Below are 22,083 nucleotides of genomic sequence, written 5' to 3' on the forward strand. Positions count from 1 at the left end.
ATAGTTATTATTATTTTTAAATTTAAATTTAATATTATAATTTACTTTCTCTAAATTTCTATATTATTTTCAACCTCTTTTATTTACATGAAATATAAAATTTATAAATGCATTTATTCCTTAACAATAAAGGTGAGCATGGGTTGGGCCGGGCCAGGCTAGGTCTGACTAAAATTCCAAGTCCATTTGCTAGGTTCGGGCTTGGTCCAAAAAATGGGTCCAAAATTTTGTCCAAGCCCGTCCTAGATAAAAATGTTAAAACTCAGGCCTAACTCAGTCCACCCATATTATTTTTTATATAATTTTAAAATATATATAATACATCAAAAATACTAAAAACATTAAAATAAATATTTCCCAACAAATTAAAAATAAATTTTAAAAAATATGTATACTTAAATAACACTAAAATAGATACAACTTAACAAGCAAATGTCTCTAAAATAATAACAAAATTAACAAATGTCTTTAAATTAATAACAAAATTAGCAATAAAATAAATTTTATACAAATAAATAGTAGCAATATAATAGTAAAATAGTAACAAAAAAAAGAAAAAATAATAAAAAATAAAATTTTTTATCATTTAGTGAATTTAGGCCGAATCGAACAAAAAATACCTTACTTATGGCCTAATTCATTTTATAAAAGATTATTTTTTATCTAAATTCTATCACATTTCGGATAAATGTTCAGACCAAACCGGTTGGCCCGATCCATGCTCACCCCCGCTTAACAGCGCATGTGAGGAATAAAATCTAGTAAATCTAAAAAGGTAACGTAACTTCTAATCATCCCGTGGAAAGGAGAGAGAAAATCTACAGCGGAGATAAAACGCGAGGCTTGATTAATTCAGTATTCCTCACAATCAGACGGTCAGAATTGTTTTTTTAAACGAACGGCCCTTGATCAGACACATATACGGAGCACGTGAGAAAAATAAAAACTGGTTCAGCGACAGAGTTGGATTTATTTCTCTTACCTCTATCAAATACCAGCCAAACATCGTCGTCTTCTACACTCTTCTCTGGTAAGTTCATCGAAAGATCAAATCAAGATCCCTGCCAAAATGAACGACGCTGATGTATCCAAGCAGATCCAGCAGATGGTGAGATTCATCCGCCAGGAAGCGGAGGAAAAGGCTAACGAGATCTCTGTTTCCGCTGAAGAGGTACTTCAATTCTCTCTATTTTATTCACTTTTTGTTTCTTTTTGGATATTATGGTGAAAAATTGATTGTACAATGATGTGTATTTTAGGAGTTCAACATCGAGAAGCTTCAATTGGTGGAAGCGGAGAAGAAGAAGATTAGGCAGGAGTACGAGAAGAAGGAGAAGCAAGTTGAAATCCGAAAGAAAATGTAAATTCTTCAATTTACTTTACTTTTCCCTTTTTTCTGCTGTCTAAATTTCTGTTTTTACTTCAGTTTATTTATCGCACTGGATCTCTATGTTTTAGTGGATATTTGATTGAATTCAAAGTGAGGTTAACATTTCTACTTAAATATAACCAAAATATAACACTTAACTTATTGGAAATTAGTCAGATTTCAAAACGGCACTATTGTAGTTAGTAATCCAAAACTTAATGTGATTTGGGTTTTATAGAACCTTGTAGAAGATTGATTATCGTGGTGATAATTGATGTGAAAGTGAAGCGATTTTAGATTGTTTTGATGCAGAATTGGCACTCAGGAGTTATCAATTAGGAATATACCCATTCTTGTGTGAAAAATATTCAATTTATTCTAATTGTTGCAGTGAGTATTCGATGCAGCTTAATGCATCTAGGATCAAGGTCCTTCAGGCTCAAGATGGTGTGGTTAATGCAATGAAAGAATCAGCATCCAAGGACCTTCTCAATGTGAGCCATGATCACCATGTTTACAAAAGGCTTTTGAAAGATCTAATTGTTCAGGTCTGTGCATTTCTGGATCATTAACCCTTTCTTGGAAAGTTGCAACATTAGATAAAACTCTTCGGAGGTTTTGATTTGAATAACTTTTATTGCAGAGTTTAGTTAGACTGAAAGAGCCTGGAGTCCTACTCCGTTGTCGCAAAGAAGATTTGCATTTGGTGGAGTCTGTTCTGGATTCAGCAAAGGAGGAATATGCTTCTAAAGTGAATGTTCATCCACCAGAGATAATCGTTGATGATGTCCATCTTCCCCCTGGCCCTTCTCATCATCATGGTTTTTTCCATCATCATGCTGAGGCTCATGGACCTTTCTGGTATATATATATATAAATTTTTGGTATTCTGTACCAACGTTTCTCCTTATGGTTTATGAGCAGAGATGGTATTCGGTATATTATTATGTGTTTCACTGAACAAGATCAGAGATGGAATGCTAATACTTATTTCTTTTTAAAATTTTGCAGCTCTGGAGGTGTAGTCATAGCATCTCGAGATGGAAAAATTGTGTTTGAGAATACCCTGGATGCACGGTTGGATGTTGCATTCAATAAGAAACTTCCAGAGGTGGGTTTTGTTAGATTTTGAGATGCATTTAGATTATTTCAAACTTGTTTCTCTTATACTAATTTCACCTATAGTTTCTAGGTTATCCATGATTTCATAGCTTGAATGGAGAAATTGTTTCTCTAATTAACTATTAGCTTGAGTGGAAAGTTCAAGGTTTTGTAATTCTGATCATATAAGTTTAGCATAGCTTGATTTTGACCCTTAAATTAATACATTTTTCATTCTTTCCCTGTTTCTCTAATTGCAGATCCGCAAGTGGCTTTTTGGTCAGGTTGCTGCTTGAAGGCTTAAGATGGTATTGTTTTTCTCAGCAGCTTTTGTCTTCGGCCATAGAGCATAGTGATTAAGTTATTTGTTCCATGTATTTGCTTTCTCATATTGTTCTCCCCGAATAGTTTATTTGTTTGATAAAAGTCAGTGAAACTCTTGTTCGATTGGTCCGTATATCATTTTCTGGGATTGTGAAAGTACTGTTTTTAAATAATGAATAAAATTTGAAATGTTTGCTTATTCACTTTTCGGTAAGCAAGTTAGCCTTTTGTCACGGTCTCAAACATTCATATATGCCAATCTGATCCATTCCACTGAGCCTGAGCCTGAGCCTGAGCCATGTTGGATGGCAGGTGTGGGTCGGGTCTTTCCCCTAAATTCCAAAACTCTACCGGCCACAGGCTGCACTCAAAGGCTAGAAGTGCTCATGGGTCGGGTTTAACTAAAAATTTATGCTCATTTATTAGGCTCGAGTTGAGCCGGGCCTAAAAAATAGGCTTAAAATTTTGCCCAAGCCTAACCTAAATAAAAATGCTAAAATTCGGGCCAGACCCGGCCTGCTTGTATTAATTTTTATATTATTTTATATAATTTTTAAATATATATAATACATCAAAAATACTAAAAAAATTAAAATAAATATTTTTTAACAAACTGAAAATAAATTTTAAAATATATGTAGATTTAAATAGCACTAAAATAGATGTAACTTAACAAGCAAATACGTCTAAAATAATAACAAAATTAATAATAAAATAAGTTTTATACAATATCTAAACAATAACAACAAAATAGTAGCAACATAATAGTAATATAGTAGCAAAATAGGGAGAAAACAAGAAGAAAATAACATTCAAAAATAAAAAAAAAATAGCAGATTTTTTTTGTCATTTAGTGAATTTGGGATGGGCCGGGCCGGCCCGGGCCAAAAATATTTTACCCGAGGCCCGACTCTTTTTTTAAACGGGCCTTATTTTTTTGTCCAAGCTCATTTTTTTAGGCCTATATTTTTGCCCAAACCATCCCACATTTCGGGCGGGCCTTCGGGCTAGGCTGGTAGCCCGACCCATGAGTAGGTCTACTCGAGGCCCATAGTGCAACTCTTTGCTTGAAACGTGCCTGGGTTAACAACACCGATGACATCATGCTGGATTTGAGTGTTGATGATGGGCTATTCAGCTAAAGCTGGCTTGGGCAGTATCAGTAGATACCCCTAAAGACGATCAATAAAATAGTCACTACAAATTATAGTCGCAATAAACTTGTTTTGCCTCTATATACTTGTATTAAATCCTTTCACGAGTTAAGAGTGCAGTAATCAATTTTGAAATTATTAAAATATTAAAATAAAAAATGTTATACAAAAGTATTTCTGTCTTTTTATATTTTTTGATAAAATAATATTATAATCTTACATTATGTCCCTAATTGAGTTAGTATCATGTATCAACCAAGCACCAATTCATTTTTTAAATTATTAAAATATTATTTATTTTATAATGTAACAAATATTAATACGAAGGTACTTTCGTCTTTTCATTTTTAATAAAATAATACTATAAGCTATCTATACTTCTATTAAACCCTTAATTAAGTTACTCTGACGAGTCAACTAAGTACTAACTCACTTTTGAAATTACTAAAACACTCTTACTTTTATAAAGTAAAAAATATTAATACAATATATTTATCTTTTCATTTTTAATAAAATAATGGATGAACTATATAAATAGTCACTCAACTATTAGCATATTTTTATTTTGGTTATTCAAGTTTAAAAGTGTTTATTTTAGTCACTAACATTATTGAAATTTAATATTTTGGTCACTCATCCATTAGATCACTAATGAAAAGTTGATGTGATATTTTTATTGGCATAATAGAAAATTTAGCCCTCCAATATTTATAGACTCTATCAATTTGGCCCTAATTCTAAAAAGTTTAACAAATTTAACCCTCAACTTCACATATTCTATCAATTTAGTCTTTATTCTTAAAAATTAAAAATTAAAACTTTAAAAAATGAAAAATAAAAAAAATATTTAAAAGTTTGGTTTTTGATAAAAATACATAGAAAATTATAAATAAATTATCAAATAAATATTACCCATTTCTCTTTTTTTTTCTAACATGAAATTTATTTATTCAAATAATAATTTTAAAAATATAACAATTTTCTTAAAAAGAATTCACAAACAAGACTTAAACTAGATTCAAGCTTTCCCCCCCTTTTTTTAGTTTTATTTTATAAATAATAATATGTTCTTTATACATCTAGCCTTATTTTTTAGTCCTCGCCAAATTTACCAAGCACTAGACATCACCATCTCCCACAACCACAACCACTAGCACCAATAACCCTTGCTCCAAACTCATTGATTTCCACATCCTCCATTGTTGTGCTATTGAATAAGGGATCATTATGGAGCTACCAACATCGCCTTTCACCTGCTAGGTTTGGAAGACCTCATCCTCAATTTTGTATCTACTTTTATAGAAATTTAACTTTTAAATAAATTTTTTATTTTTTATTTTTAAGAATCAAGACTAAATTGATAGAATGTATAGAGTTAAGGGATAAATTTGTTGAATTTTTTTAGAGCTAGGACCAAATGTATAGAATTTGTAAACATTGGAGAGCTAAATTTGTTATTATGCCAATAAAAAAGCCATGCCAATATTATATTAGTAATTTAATGGAGAGGTGACCAAAATATTAAATTTTGATAATGTTGGTGACAAATATAAAATTTTAGAAACATAGGTGACCAAAACAGAAACACACTAATAGTTGAGTAAACCTTGATATGGTTTACACTAAAATAATACTCTAAGGTAAATAATAAAAATAGTTATCCAACTATTAGTGTGTTTCTGGTTTGGTCACCTAGTGTAACACCCCTCGCCTGACCCGATCACTAGGTCTGAGCTATAGGATGCTACATTCCTTGTCGGAGTAACTACAGTTAATTATGCAAAAAATAATCATTTACACATGCAATTAAGTGTCAATCACATTCTAATATGATTAAACAATCATTTCTGAGTCTTAAACAAGCTTACGTAATCTTTTTTGTTAACCCAAGTATGAAATAGGACCAAATTGCAAGGATTTAAAAATGTATGAATCAACGTCGCAACTTCATCAGGTTTTTGTCACGACGTGGCCATCACAGTATGTCATGTAGCAATGACAAGCCTAAACTTGTCACGACGTTGTTGCACTTGGTGCCCTAAGTGTAGTATTTTTGTCTAAGCATATTTATAATTTTTTCGAACAAATTGGTTAATAAAAGTATTCATGAATTACATTAATACTTTGTATATTGTCCTCATGTGTTTTTTGCAAGTAAAGGAAAATGGAAGTAAATGTTGCCCACTAGTTGTCTAATGTTTAACTAATACTAGACGGTATTACCTGGCCGGATCATAATACAGAAAAATAATTTATATTAGTAGATGAACCTAAACATGTCCTTCGCCTAATCGAAAATGAGCAAACTGATTGAAAGATTAATATGTCATCTATAAAGTCCAATTCGGGAAATGCTTTATCTTGGGCATTGGAGCGGACGATTCCCAAAAGATAGAGACATGGATATGACTGATTGGACTGATAGTACATCGGACTGAACCCAAGAAGAATAGATGCTAAATCCGTTTATGGATTTATTCACTTGTGATGTTCACAGTGTGGCATACCTAAATCCTAAGTGGATGAAGGACTATGTATGCATGTCTTGTACACTTTGATGTAAGTAAAAGCCTGGGTTCGAATAGATAAGAAGCCAAAAGTTGGTGCGTTGGGTGTATGACTTTTGTAGTATGTAGCGCCATTCACAACAGTGGAATTCATAGCCGGATACATGAGTGAATGATGTCCTCTCATTGGCATTACATGGTTGATGAAAAGTAAATATAGCCACAGGTCATTTGTCTTTGTGATGGATGAATCGATTACTATTTAATAGTAATTGACTTTTCATGAAGGAAGATGTAATGGTTAACATGAGATAAAATATGATCATATTGGGAGAATGAATATTATCCCAAATAGATTAATGATATCCTATGAGGGTAACACACTTTTGACAAGGTCATTGGATGAGCAATAATTGAGTTGCTTTCATAATGTTATGTCATTGGGGATAGCTCAGTCACAATATTATAGTGGAATAGTTTTGTGACTAAATGAGTTTATAATTAATAGGTGAAATTTTGGAACTTAATTATAAATCATTTGAGCATCAATTGCATATATCCAATCAGTCCCTCCGCTAGTTCGTTGAAACCATAAATGAATTGCATTTTGAATCAAATGAATAGAAATTGAGAATTAGAAAACATTTGGAAATGATTGTGGTTTTCTCCATAATGAAAATGGAGAAATGGAATCATTTCAAAATGAATGTGGTTTTCTCCAAAATGAAAATGACCTAAAAATTAAATTTATGTTTTTCGAATTAAATGAAGTTCAAAAATGAAAATAAATCATTTGGTCATAGTGAGCCATTGAATACAAAAATATTAAATATATTTTCTCATAAATTCTTTTATAGTAAAGTCATCATGATTTTAACGGAATTAGAATTAGGTTAAGAAGACTATTTAATTGAAATTACATTGGAGTTTATTTTTGAGAAATAGAAAAATAAATATTAGGCTGGGTCAAATTATAAGGTATTGATTTATAAGCTTGGGAAGTACTTGTAATTGGACCCAATATGAAAGAGACCCAAAAGCCCTTTATGTAATAAGGGGGGACAACAAACCCAAGTATAATTAACTAGGATTCTCGCCCTCTACATCTTAGTTGAACTAGAATTTCATTTTTCTAGTTGAAATAAAATTCTATAATTCAATAAGGGTTCTACCTTCTCTCTTTATAAATATATGGCATCGGAAGAGCTATAAACACAACTTTAAGACATCATTATTCTTCCCGAAAATAGAAAAAAATATTCTTTAAGAATTAAATATATTTTCTAGAATAACAATTTTTTCGGTTTCTATTTGAGATGAGAATTTTCGTTTTCACCCCAAAGAAAAGAAAAACTATTCCTAAGTTCTGTGTTTTATTCGAATAGTTCAAGCCCGAATTCGAAGCAATACGTGGTACGAGAATAGTGGAGAAGATTGTTTGGTTGAAAGCTATGAACGATAATGATCCATCTATCCGAAAATAAAGGTATGGTTTTAGTTTAGGTTTATTGCTATATATATCACAAACTGGGTTGATTTTCAAAGGTTTTAATTTTTGATGTGCAAGAAGACTGTTTTTGAACCGATTTTTTTACAACAGACATCACTCATTGTGATGGCGATGTTGTGACATCAAAAGTTTGAGGTCGCAACATGACCCCTATTTTTTGCAAAATGCACATTTTGGTACCCATTTCATCATTTCCAACTACAACCATTCAGTATGTACACCAAATACTACTTTCACTTGGTTCAAAACAAACCAAACAAGTTCAAACAATCAAATTCTACTTCTTATCAAGTCATACAATACTTATATATTAATTGAACTTAAACAAATTAATTTCATTAGAACATAACATCCAAACCATTCAAATACCAATCTTCACCTATGTCATACCACATTGAATACGTGTCATTTCACTCCATTTACAAATACTTGTGTAACACTCCTAACCCATCTTCATCGTTGGATTAGGGTTACGAAGCATTGCCAATTAATTAGAGAACATTTAACCTTAATACATCTCAATATAATAATTAAACATTACTTAAATAAATCACATTAAATAAAATCAAACATATGTAATCGAGCCCTAAATCAAGCCTTTAAGACCTTAAAAATAGCTTAGAAGCAGTTCGGGACTAATTTGAAACAAAACAAAAGTTTTAAACAGGAGTCACACAGCCGTATGGCCAGGCTGTGTAACAAAGTCCAGGCCATGTAACATTCGAACAAAGGGACACATGGCCGTGTCCCAGCCCGTGTCCTCCCCCGTGTAATTTAATAAGTAGGGTCACACGGCCATGTAACTCTCTAAGTTGCCATACAAGGCCGTGTAACTCATTGACTTGAAACACAATAATTTTACAAATGACACATGACTATGTAGCCATAGTCCTAGGCCGTGTGATCCATAATTTAACCCTAAATTCATACCATTTCAAAGCTAAATTATACCTAGCCATCCATACTATTTGGGAATACATTCAAAGGGTTTAAACATCATTCAAACACACATAAACATGCCATTTCGAACATCCTAATTCATCTAACCAATATGCCATTCAAAGGCACCATAGTTGTATCAAAACATCAACTACCAAAACAAGTCAACATTACCATATTTCAAGTATTAAAACCTAATTTAATTATCTACCACATGATGCCAAAAATGACCATTTACAAGTCATCACAAACTTGCCAAAAGGACCTTATAAACAAGCACTTAAAAATTACCAAAATAACACAACTTGATAATGCATTAAAGTACACCAAATCAACCATAATTTCCAAAAGCCTAAACATACCAAAACATTCTTTACACATCCATGAACTACCATTACAAAAATCCTATACCTGCCATTATTAACCTTGGCCAAAATACTCAAAAACTACCGAAATGATTGCTGGATAGTGTGATAGGTCTCCGACAAGCTTTCCACTGATCGAGCTTTCAATTATCTATAAAACAAAGGAAAGTAACTACATAAGCAATGAGTGCTTAGTAAGCTTTTATAAACTTAAACATAACTTACCATTTCATTTATACAATTCATAGATTAAGCATAAATCATTATCAATGCCATAAGCTTAGTATAAGCTTATACAACATCATCAAACTCACAAGTTAGTACACTTTTCCGTGATACAAATGAATTTAACCATAAGATAAGTAGATTACCATATATAAACACATCATTTAATTCATCAATAATATCATAAGATCATGATTCATTCCATTTGCATACTTACCATTTCATTTCATTTTTTAATTGTTGAACCATCTAGAATTACATTGGATACTCGGGAATGCTCACACATAGTGTGCCTTTCCATATAATCGTAACATTTCCTTTACATCAATGCTCACACGAGCTATGAAATGGGTCAGCTCACATGAGTTGTGGGTCGAAATATAAGCTACATGATGCTACTCACACAAGTTGTGGAGAATATGCAACAAATGCAGGACCTCAGCCATCGGTAGGACACTCAAGGCCAGTACCCGAAACATGAAATCCCTAATGACATGTCACTTGTATCCTAAGAATTCTTAAGGTTCAAACGAGACTCGTTATCCGTCAATTCATCACAGCGTTGATACACTTATATTCAAATTCATTTATATTAAAACAACATAGAAAATAGTCAATTTAGCTAACATTAAAACGATTATAGTTAATACGAACTTACCTCGATAACTAGGGTCGTAGAAGTGGAATCCGAATTAATCCTAAGCTTTAGCTTTTTCTCGATTTAAGTCCGATTGTGGTTTATCTTGATCTAAATAAATAATTTCATTTAATTAAGTTCTTCTAATATTCAATTTAATCCATAATACATTTTTATGTAAAATTAAAAAATTATCCCTAATATTTTATATTTTCACAATTTAGTCCTTAAGCTCATAACTAGAATATAACTCATTTTAGCCTAAATCCAACTTAACCAACGTTACAAGGGGCCCTGAAACAACCTATAATTACCAACAATTCACAACAAAAGCCATGGATTATACTTTTAATAATTTAATCCCTATTTCTAAAATTCATCAAAAATCACTTAACAAAACATGTTTATTTTAAAACAAAGATTAATAATCTATCCATTAATATCAAAAAACATTAAAAAAATCCATGGAAAGTCCCTCAACCCTTAACAATTTTGCAAATGAACCCCCGAGCTAGCTAGATTAAGCTAAAACGAACTCAAAAACATAAAAATCATTAAAAACGGGCTTGAATTCATAACATGCATGAAGAAAATCAAATCTAAAGCTTTCTCCCCCCTTTCAATGGTGATTTTGGTTGAAAAAAAATAAAATAAAGAAGATGATAACATTTTAGCTGTTTGTTTTACTTATATTAATTAATTTACCATTTTACCCTTGTTAATAATTAAAAGTTTCAACTAAACCTTGTCCATAACTATCCACTAACACATTTTATGGTATAATTACCACTCAAGTCCATTAACTTTCATTTATATAACCATTTAGCCCTTTTAACTAATAGAATTCAACTTTTACACCTTTTACGATTTAGTCCTTTTTACTTAATTAACCATCTAAACATTAAAATTTCTTAACAAAATTTTAATATGACCTTAATATAATCCCACAGAAATTGAATAAATATTAAAATAATAACTCACTCGTCAGAATTTTGGTTCCAAAACCACTAAAAACGGGTTGTTACAAGTAGTGTAAATTATGTACATCTATGGCTTATAAGCCTTAAGCATAACTATCAACTATCAAAAGTAGGCCACACTTTACAAGCATATTTCAAGTTAGAAATGTTCAAATACATTTTCATCTTATTCACCTATTAACCGACCTACCATTTCAACCTCATTCCATGTCATTTCACATGTCATACATATAGTTATCGATCATCACATCTTTTGGCATAAAAATACATATATGTCCAACATGTATGAATCGAAACACCAATTCAACATATTATATGTAATGGTTAAGTCAAATTGCCAAGTGTTAAACACATTCACATATTAAGATACACACTATGACACTTATATACATACCACAACTTAGACTCAAAATGATCATATAATTACCGATTTGGTGATAGTGTGAGCTTTGAAAAAATCCAGCTTGATGTGTTCTGCAAGGTAAAGATCTACAAGGAAAATAGAAAACAAACAAGGTAAGCATATAGGATGCTTAGTAAGTTTCTAGGTATTAAACAAAACTTACTTTATCTTTTTATCTAAATTTAATAAGCTACCATAACTTAGCATAATTTGGCTAGACATGGAAAAATAAAACATCAACAAAGTGAGCTTTAACTTACAATTAAAATCATATAATGTCATAATTATTTAACATGCTAATTCATGTAAATTTAGATAACTAACCTCAAAATCTCATTCAATCCAAAGATAGTACAATCACATACATATTAAAGGCATTATGCTCAATTCATTCAACATTATTCCATTTGAGCATCAAGATCATTTCATCTCATTTCATATAAGCTGTTTTACCCAATGAACCCTAGTAAATGGACTCGAATACATAGGTACCTACACCACACCAGCTGCTCGTTCGAGCTGAAAATATATACATGTCAGGTTACCTGTAACACCTATTGCCTAACCCGATCATCTGGTCCGAGCTACGAGATGTCACATCTGTTGCTGGAGCAACAATCATCAATTCATTTATATATAAGTCATAAATACATCCAATCATATTATAAATTCATACATATTATGCTATATAATTGAAACTGAGCTTTAATCGAGCTTATGAAGGCTCTTATGTTGACCCGGGTATGAAGTAGGACTTATTTGGAAAGTTTTCAAATTTTCATAACAGGTATCGATACCCTTGGGTAGGTACCGATACCATTTTTAGCTTCAGTGTTTAGAAATTCTTCATTTAAATCTTTGGTACTGATACCTATTAAAAAAGGAGCGATACTTATTTAAGTATCGATACCATTTTAAAATTTTATTTCTTTTGTAAAAATCGAACAAAGATCAAATGTATCAATACCCTTGAAAAGTATCGATACTCTAGTTTGAGTATTAATACTTTAGTTCAATATCAATATCATTTTGAGATATAATGTTTCAAAAAATTTAAGGAAAAACAACTTGACTAGGACTTGAATGTATACACGGATCCAACCAACACACCAAATTGGCACCCAATGCCTCAACGAACAATTTCAAAGTAAATAAATTACACCCTGTGCTTATCAGTATATTCGAAGTAGAAATGTGCCTAGCACTCATCGGCTTGTAGTCTAAGTAGCTCATATTGTAATAGCCCTTTTTAGGGTAAAGTTAGAACAGTGGTTTCAGGACCACGAATTTGAAGTAGAAATATTTATTTTATTATTTCTTTAAGGTCTATAGTATGATTGAATGATTGTGTGAAAATTGCGTTAAGAAATTTTATCGATAGGGTGTCCAATTTGACTAACAGGACTAAATTGCAATAGGTGCAAAATGTGTTCTAGAAGCTAGAGGTGTCTAATTGCTATGAAATTTTAAATTGGAGGTCCTTAAATTGTAATTAGATCATTATACTTTAAGTTGGACAAAAATGGACATGGCTAGGTGAAATTTCAAAGTTTTAAGTGAAGGGCATTTTGGTCATTTAGTAAATAAAGACAAAATTAACTAATAAAAAGATGTCATTTTTTCTAATTTGATCCCCCATGGCCGAAATTCACAAGGAGAAACTATAGCTAGGGTTTGCCAAGCTCTCAAGCTCGATTGTCCCATTTTAATGATTTTTACGTTTTTGTGAATGTTGTAACTTGATTTAGCTATTTCAAGGACTAATTTGAAAGAAAATCAAAGTCTAAAATTTTACCCATGTTGAATATTTGTGTATTTTGATGTCTAATTGTAGAAAATTATGTTTAATGTTAGGTAAACAACATTTACCAAGTGATTTTTGATGAAAATGTCAAATAAGGACCTATTTGTAAAAGTTGTAAAAAGTTGAAAAGTTAGGGGCAAAAATGTAGTTTTTGCCATAAGGTATTAAATTTAATAATGTGATAATTTAATAAGTTAAATGTGGTATTATAAATCAAGAAAGACGAAGTGCTGACCTAGACTAGGGAAAGAACAAAGTTGTGGACTAAATCGAACAATTAGCCATTTTGTACCGAGGTAAATTCATATGTTAAAAATAAGCTTGTAACACCCCGAACCCGAGACCGACACCGGAGTCGGACACGAGATGTTAACAAACTTTGAAAAAAAAATTTTTTTTCAGACACTGCCCAGTCTGAGTACTAGTCGCTTCAAAAATCATATCTTGAGTTTCACAACTCGAAAATCAGTTTTGTGATTTTTCCCTGAAACTAGACTCATGTCCCCACCTATATATTTTTTTCTAGAATTTTTGGTCGGGCCAATTAGTACAGTTTATTAGTCAAAGTCTCCCATGTTACAGGGGTCGACTACACTGACCTTTTCCCATTACGACTTGGATATCTCTCTGCACAGAGCTTCAATACTGATGCCGTTTGTTTCTATGGAAACTAGACTCAGAGAGGAATCCATACATATATGGTATGACCCCTAATTATCTCTGGTCAATTTATAGTGAATTTCTAAAGTCGGAACAGGGAATCCAGAAACTGTTCTGGCCCTGTTCCACAAGAACCCGAATATCTCTTACTGTACTGTTCCTATGATTGTTTCGTTACTTCCATATGAAAGTAGATTCATCAAGGTTCGATTACATAATTTATTAACTATTTATTTCCACTCCTACGAATTCTTGTGATTTTTCCAATCCACACCACTGCTGCTATCAGCTTCTGTTTTCAAAGTAAACCTTACCTAATTTGGGGTTTCATGGACCAACTAGGGCCTTGTCATACATAAGCCCACATATGATCATACTTAGCCATTCTAGTGGCTGGTCATTTGCTCAACACTTCCATTCCAACTATAGTTACATCATGAAACCATCTATACATTCATAAATACGCATGGTCTAATGCCATACTCCACTTCTACAAGCCATTTTCGCATGGCTGTACACTTATACATTTCATAAAGTACTCGAAAGACAACGATGGGTAGTCCTATACATGCCATATCAAAATTCAACCAAAATAGTACCCAAAAGAGCCTTTGATAGTGTGGGCGACTTCGACTTCAAGATCCCGAGTCCGATAGCTGGAGAACCAAAAATCTATAAAACAGAGGAGCAATGTAACGAGTAAGCAATTTATGCTTAGTAAGTTTGAGCAAGGAATTCCAGCATGCACAAATAATAGCACACATTTAGCTAAACGGAATATTTCATAATACGCAATTTACCGATATCAAACTTGCTTCACAACATTAACAACCCTTATGTACATACACAATAAACTAACTTGGCCGAAGGCCGGTAGCTCGTTTATCAACTGAGCGAACATTTATTTGTAAGGGCTCGATTAATATTTAACACATACGTAACATATCCCCATATTGGGATGTTTTTCGAGTATTCGCTGAAATTTTACAGCAAGCTCATTCATTACCAAATCACGTACCTTCGGGATTTAACCGGATATAGCTCCTCGTTCAAATGCCTTCGGGACATAGCCCGGATTTAGTAACTCACACAATGCCTTCGGGACTTAACCCGGATTTAACAACTCGCACGAATGCCTTCGGGACTTAACCCGGATTTAACAACTCGCACGAATGCCTTCGGGACTTAACCCGGATTTAACAACTCGCACGAATGCCTTCGGGACTTAACCCGGATTTAACAACTCGCACGAATGCCTTCGGGACTTAACCCGGATTTAGTATCTCGCACAAAGGCCTTCGGATCTTAGTCCGGATATATTCACTTAGCACAAAGCCTTCGGGACTTAGCCCGGACAGCATTCAATTAATCATGCACATCTAACAATAATTCATGGCACATTCATATTTCATTTTCGTTTACGAAACTCAAACACAAGGCACATCTTGTCCTTGTACATTCGGCTCAATAGCCACACATAGAGCATGATTTAATCACATCGAAATTTAAGCTCTCTTACTCAAGAACTTACCTCGGGTGTTGTCGAACGATCCCGCTAACTATTCGACCACTTTTTCCTTCCCTTTATCGGATTTATTTCCCCTTTGCTCTTGAGCTTAATCAAACAAATAAATTGATTTCATCATTTAGGCATCAAAAGATGAACACAAGGCACTTAGCCCATATTCATACATTAGACATTAAAGTCTCATACATGCAAAAATCATGCATCAACACAACATATTAGCTAATTTCTTTCCCCTTGGCCGAATATGCATGTCCATTTTTGGGGTCGATTTCAACACTTAATACACACATATACACACTAGTAAAGCATCCTCCCCCTTTTCATCGATTTAACACATGCATTGCTCATCAACATGCAAAGTTACATTCGGCCTTAGCACACATCTTGCTAGCCGATTCTTCTCCCTTTAGCAACCAATGCACATATGTGCTCACACAAAAATGCTAAAAAGGAGGTTCAAGAATCATCAAGCCATCATCACATGCATCATTAACAAGCTTCATATTTTGCATGCAATGGCATTAACACAACCCCCACCTAGGCCGAATCTTAACTCATCCTCATGCCTCATCACCACAACATCAAACACCAACCAAGAATGATGCATCCATGGTCAAGTGCCATTTCCATCACATAGCAAGATTTAGACCATGGGCTAGGTAGAACTCAAGCTAACAACTAAAACATGCATGCATCTCATGGAACATCATTAAACATACCTTGGCCTAGCTACATGCATGGCCGAATCTCTTCACCTTTCTTCTTCTTTCCTCCTTAAAATTTTTGGCCAAGGATGAACCAAAGGATGAGAAATTTTTTTCTTTGTTTTTCTTTCTAATTTAGGCTAAAATGGAGGTGAGAAAGGATGAACACAAACTTTTTTCCTTTCTTCTCTTGAGCTCATGGCAATGGGGGGGACAAACACTACACACACACATTTTTTTTCTTTTGTTTTCCATTTCTTTATTACCCATACTTCTTATTTTATTCTTCCACTAACAAAACATGTTTCATGACATGTTTTGCCCATCATTCTTTGTCATGGCCGGCCACTACTCATTAGGGGGGGGAAATTTGACATGCAAGTCCCCCCCTTTGTCCACATGCACTAATAGGTCCTCACACATTGACCTATCACATTTTTGAATTTTCTCACATAAGTCCTATTGACTAAATTCACATGAAATCAACCAAATTGAAGCTTGAAATTTTCACACATTCATAATTACATATTCTAGACAATAAGTATCACATTCAAACATTTCGGTGACTCGGTTTAGCGGTCCCGAAACCACTTCCCGACTAGGGTCAACTTTGGGCTGTCACAACTCTCCCCCACTTAAGAAATTTTCGTCCCCGAAAATCTTACCGGTAAATAGGTTTGGGTATTGTTCTTTCATCGAGCTCTCGGTCTCCCAAGTAGCTTCCTCGATCCCGTGTTTGAGCCATAACACCTTTACTAGCGGAACTCTTTTGTTTCGCAACTCCTTCACTTCACGAGCTAGAATACGCATCGGTTCTTCTTCAAAGCTCATGTCGACTTGAATTTCAACCTCTGATGGGCTAATTATATGCGATGGATCAGATCGATAGCGTCGAAGCATCGAAACATGAAAGACATCATGAATCTTTTCAAGCTCCGGGGGCAAAATCAATCTATACGCAACCGGACCAACTCGTTCGGAGATTTCGTACGGCCCAATGAATCTTGGGCTCAACTTGCCCTTACGGCCGAACCTGAGTATCTTTTTCCAAGGTGAAACCTTAAGGAACACTTTGTCTCCCACCTGATACTCGATGTCTTTTCGTTTCAAATCTGCGTACGACTTCTGACGATCCGTGGCTACCTTCAGACTTTCACGGATTACCTTTACTTTCTGCTCAGCATCTTTAATCAAATCAACTCCGAAAATTTTACTTTCACCGAGCTCGGTCCAAAACAATGGTGTACGGCATTTACGACCGTACAAAGCCTCGTAAGGTGCCATCTTAATACTTGATTGAAAACTATTGTTGTAAGCGAATTCAATCAAAGGTAAATACCGTTCCCATGAACTACTGAACTCGAGGATGCAACATCTCAACATATCCTCAAGTATCTGAATTATCCGCTCGGATTGACCATCGGTTTGGGGGTGAAAAGCAGTGCTAAAATGCAACTTGGTACCCAGAGCTTCTTGCAATTTCTTCCAAAATCGTGAGGTGAATCTCGGATCTCTATTCGACACGATAGAAACAGGTACCCCGTGTAATCTCACAATTTGATAAACGTACAATTCAGCTAGTTTATCCAATGAAAAATCCGTACGTACGGGGATGAAATGAGCCGACTTAGTCAGTCTATCAACAATAACCCATATCGCATCCTTCTTACTCGCTGACAAAGGCAGTCCGGACACAAAGTCCATTGTGACTCGATCCCATTTCCACTCGGGTATCATGATCGGCTGGAGTAATCCTGAAGACACTTGATGTTCCGCGTTCACTTGTTGACATATTAAACATCTCGAAACAAAGTCAGAGATGTCCCGTTTCATACCATGCCACCAAAATTGACGTTTCAAATCGTTGTACATTTTCGTACTCCCCGGGTGAATTGACATTCGGCTACAATGGGCTTCGTTCAGAATCATCGAAATGAGTTCCAAATTCCTTGGAACACACAAATGATTTCTGAACCTCAAACAATCATCATCATCAATTTGAAACTCTGATTCCTCGTTCGGAAAACACTTAGACCGTTTTGCAACCAATTCATCATCGACTTTCTGAGCTTCACGAATTTGGTGAGTCAATAATGGTTTAGCTTTTAATTCAGCTACTAACACACTGTCTGGTAAAACAGACAAATGCACGTTCATCGCTCGTAAAGCAAACAATGACTTCCGGCTTAAGGCGTCCGCAACCACGTTAGCCTTTCCCGGGTGGTAATCAATGACAAGCTCGTAATCTTTCAACAACTCAAGCCAACGTCTTTGTCGCAGATTCAAGTCTAGTTGAGTCATCAAATATTTGAGACTTTTGTGATCCGAAAATACATGACACTTCTCACCAAACAGATAATGTCGCCATATTTTTAAAGCAAACACGATGGCAGCTAGTTCGAGATCATGGGTCGGATAATTCCTCTCGTGTGGCTTCAATTGTCTCGACGCATAGGCCACGACTCGACCTTCTTGCATCAATACGCAACCCAACCCAAGTAGGGATGCGTCACTATAGATGACAAACTCTTTACCTGATTCGGGTTGCACCAAAATTGGAGCTTCAGTCAAACGAGTTTTCAGTTGGTCGAAACTTTTCTGACATTTCTCCGTCCACTCGAACTTAACATCCTTTTGAAGTAGCTTCGTCATTGGTGTGGCTATCATCGAGAAACCTTTCACAAATCGTCGGTAATAACCGGCGAGCCCCAAAAAGCTTCGAACTTCAGTAACATTTCTCGGAGGTTTCCAGTCCAGTATGGCTGAAATTTTTGTTCGGGTCAATTCGAATACCCGACGCGGATACCACATGACCCAAGTAGCTAACCTCTCTTAACCAGAGCTCACACTTACTGAACTTAGCATATAACTGCTTATCCCGCAAAATTTGCAGCACTAGCCTCAGATGCTCAGCATGTTCGGTCTCATCTCTTGAATAGACCAAAATGTCATCAATGAACACAACTACGAACTGATCCGAATACGGTCTGAAGATCCGATTCATCAAATCCATAAATACCGCAGGGGCATTAGTGAGCCCAAACGGCATCACTAAGAATTCGTAGTGACCATATCTCGTTCTGAAGGCAGTTTTGGGAATATCTGGATCTTGAATTCGCAACTGATAATAGCCCGATCTCAAATCTATTTTTTTGAGAACACTGAGGCTCCCTTCAGTTGGTCGAACAAATCATCGATGCGCGGCAACGGATATTTGTTCTTTATCGTCACTTTATTCAGCTGACGATAGTCAATGCACAACCTCCTGGTTCCGTCCTTCTTTTTCACGAACAATACTGGTGCACCCCAAGGTGAGAAACTTGGTCGAGCGAAACCTCTCTCCGTCAGTTCTTGCAACTGAGCTTTCAACTCCTTTAACTCGGTTGGTGCCATACGATACGGAGCTATCGAAATCGGCGTAGTCCCAGGTACAAGCTCAATACCAAACTCTACCTCCCGAACATGTGGTAAACCCGGTAATTCTTCCGGAAAAACATCCGGGTATTCACAAACCACCGGCACAGATTCGGGTTTCTTTTCTAATTCTTTGTCAACAAGCACATATGCAAGGTATGCTTCACACCCTTTTCTTACATATTTCTGTGCCAACATTGCTGATATTACAGCTGGCATCCCCTCCAAGTCCGCAGACTCAATTCGGACTACTTCGTTATTTGCGCACCTCAAATCAATAGTCTTGCTCTTGCAATTCACAATCGCATCATGCGCGGTCAACCAATCCAACCCAAGGATAACATCAAATTCATCAAACGGCAAAAGCATCAAGTCCGCTGGAAAACAGGAACCTCGAATTTTCCAGGGGACATTTCTTACACACTTTGTCGACAAGCACGTAACGACCCAAGGGATTTGACACCCGAATTACAAACTCAGTAGACTCAATAGGTAAAGTCTTACTGGATGCTAAGGTTTCACATATGTAAGAATGGGTAGAACCGGGGTCAATCAAAGCAATTACATTAGTATCAAAGAGGGTGAATGTACCGGTAATAACATCAGGCGAAGAAGCATCCTCGCGGGCACGTATAGCATAAGCTCTAGCAGGCGCACGGGCTTCGGATCTGGTTATATCATCTCTAGATCCTCTCTGACCACCACCAGCATTGTCCATATTTCCAGATGGTCTACCTCGAGCAGTGGTAGCACCCGGTCTCCCACTCTGATTTGCATTCTGTCCCGACAACCTCGGGCAATCTTTAATGAAGTGGTCCACTGATCCGCATTTGTAACAGGAGCGGTCAGGAAATCTACAACTCCCCGAATGCCATTTACCGCAATATCGGCATTTCGTCATGTCTCGACGTTCATTCCCAACACTGGCGACCGAAGTGCCTCGTGTACCCACAGGGGGTCGATCACGATCTCGTCCAAAAAGGCCCGAAGTGCCTCTAAACTGGCCCGCATCATCTCGAAATCTCTTCGATGTCTGTTGAAGAGACCTTCCCGATGATCTTTTACGAAACTCTCCAGTTCCCTCATCAACTCTTTGCTTTTCTTTTCTAAGCTCTTCGGCTTTACAAGCTCGTTCAACAAGTACCACGAACTCTCGTATTTCAAGAACGCCAACGAACATTTTTATATCTTCATTCAGCCCATCCTCGAAGCGTTTACACATAATAGCTTCGGACGAAACACATTCCCGAGCGTATTTGCTAAGTCTAACAAATTTTCGCTCGTAATCAGTAACCGACATGGAGCCTTGCTTAAGCTCAAGAAATTCCTTCCGTTTTTGATCAACAAATCTCTGACTGATATACTTTTTCCGAAACTCAGTTTGGAAAAACTCCCAAGTTACTTGCTCTCGGGGCACAATAGAAGTCAGAGTACTCCACCAATAGTAGGCAGAATCACGTAGCAAGGAGATAGCACACTTTAGACATTCATCGGGTGTACAAGATAGCTCATCGAGTACCCGGATAGTGTTGTCCAGCCAAAATTCAGCTTGCTCGGCATCATCGCTATCCATAGCCTTAAATTCAGTAGCCCCATGTTTTCAGATTCTGTCAACTGGGGGCTTATTTGACCTTATTTGGTCAGTTACCGGTGGTATTGTAGGTGCGGGGGTAGTATTTGTCGGGAATGGAGGTTGTGGAACAGCCATATTAGTTCGAATGTATTGGTTGAACCAATCATTCATCACGCTATAGAATGCTTGTCTAGCTTCATCATTCGGATTACTAGCATTAGGTTGAGAGTCTACCGGCACTGCCCCTTGCGCGGGAGCAGGCCCTACACTCTCAAGATCATCAGCTACCTCTCGGTCACGATCGGGATCCATTACTATAAACACATTTACAATTGTCAGAAGTCACCACACTATCAAGTAATCACATAAAATGGCATGTATAGCTAGACCCAACACATTACGGTAGTCCTAGAATCGACTAAACCGTAGCTCTGATACCAATAAAATGTAACACCCCGAACCCGAGACCGACACCGGAGTCGGACACGAGATGTTAACAAACTTTGAAAAAAAATTTTTTTTCAGACACTGCCCAGTCTGAGTACTAGTCGCTTCAAAAATCATATCTTGAGTTTCACAACTCGAAAATCAGTTTTGTGATTTTTCCCTGAAACTAGACTCATGTCCCCACCTATATATTTTTTTCTAGAATTTTTGGTCGGGCCAATTAGTACAGTTTATTAGTCAAAGTCTCCCATGTTACAGGGGTCGACTACACTGACCTTTTCCCATTACGACTTGGATATCTCTCTGCACAGAGCTTCAATACTGATGCCGTTTGTTTCTATGGAAACTAGACTCAGAGAGGAATCCATACATATATGGTATGACCCCTAATTATCTCTGGTCAATTTATAGTGAATTTCTAAAGTCGGAACAGGGAATC

At 35.6% G+C, this 22,083-nt stretch overlaps 1 protein-coding gene across 1 annotated transcript; it reads left to right on the top strand.

Annotated features, from left to right (window-relative positions):
- The first annotated feature begins 1,046 nt into the window (after positions 1 to 1,046).
- Positions 1,047 to 2,997, top strand: LOC107947841 (V-type proton ATPase subunit E). Its single transcript, NM_001327537.1, is given in 6 exon segments — positions 1,047 to 1,171; positions 1,260 to 1,360; positions 1,761 to 1,917; positions 2,013 to 2,230; positions 2,381 to 2,480; positions 2,731 to 2,997. Coding segments are annotated over 6 exon segments (714 nt in total). The 5' UTR covers positions 1,047 to 1,069; the 3' UTR covers positions 2,767 to 2,997.
- Positions 2,998 to 22,083: the final 19,086 nt, after the last annotated feature.

Source organism: Gossypium hirsutum, chromosome A08 (genome assembly GCF_007990345.1).
Source record: "Gossypium hirsutum isolate 1008001.06 chromosome A08, Gossypium_hirsutum_v2.1, whole genome shotgun sequence".
NCBI classification, from domain to species: domain Eukaryota; kingdom Viridiplantae; phylum Streptophyta; class Magnoliopsida; order Malvales; family Malvaceae; genus Gossypium; species Gossypium hirsutum.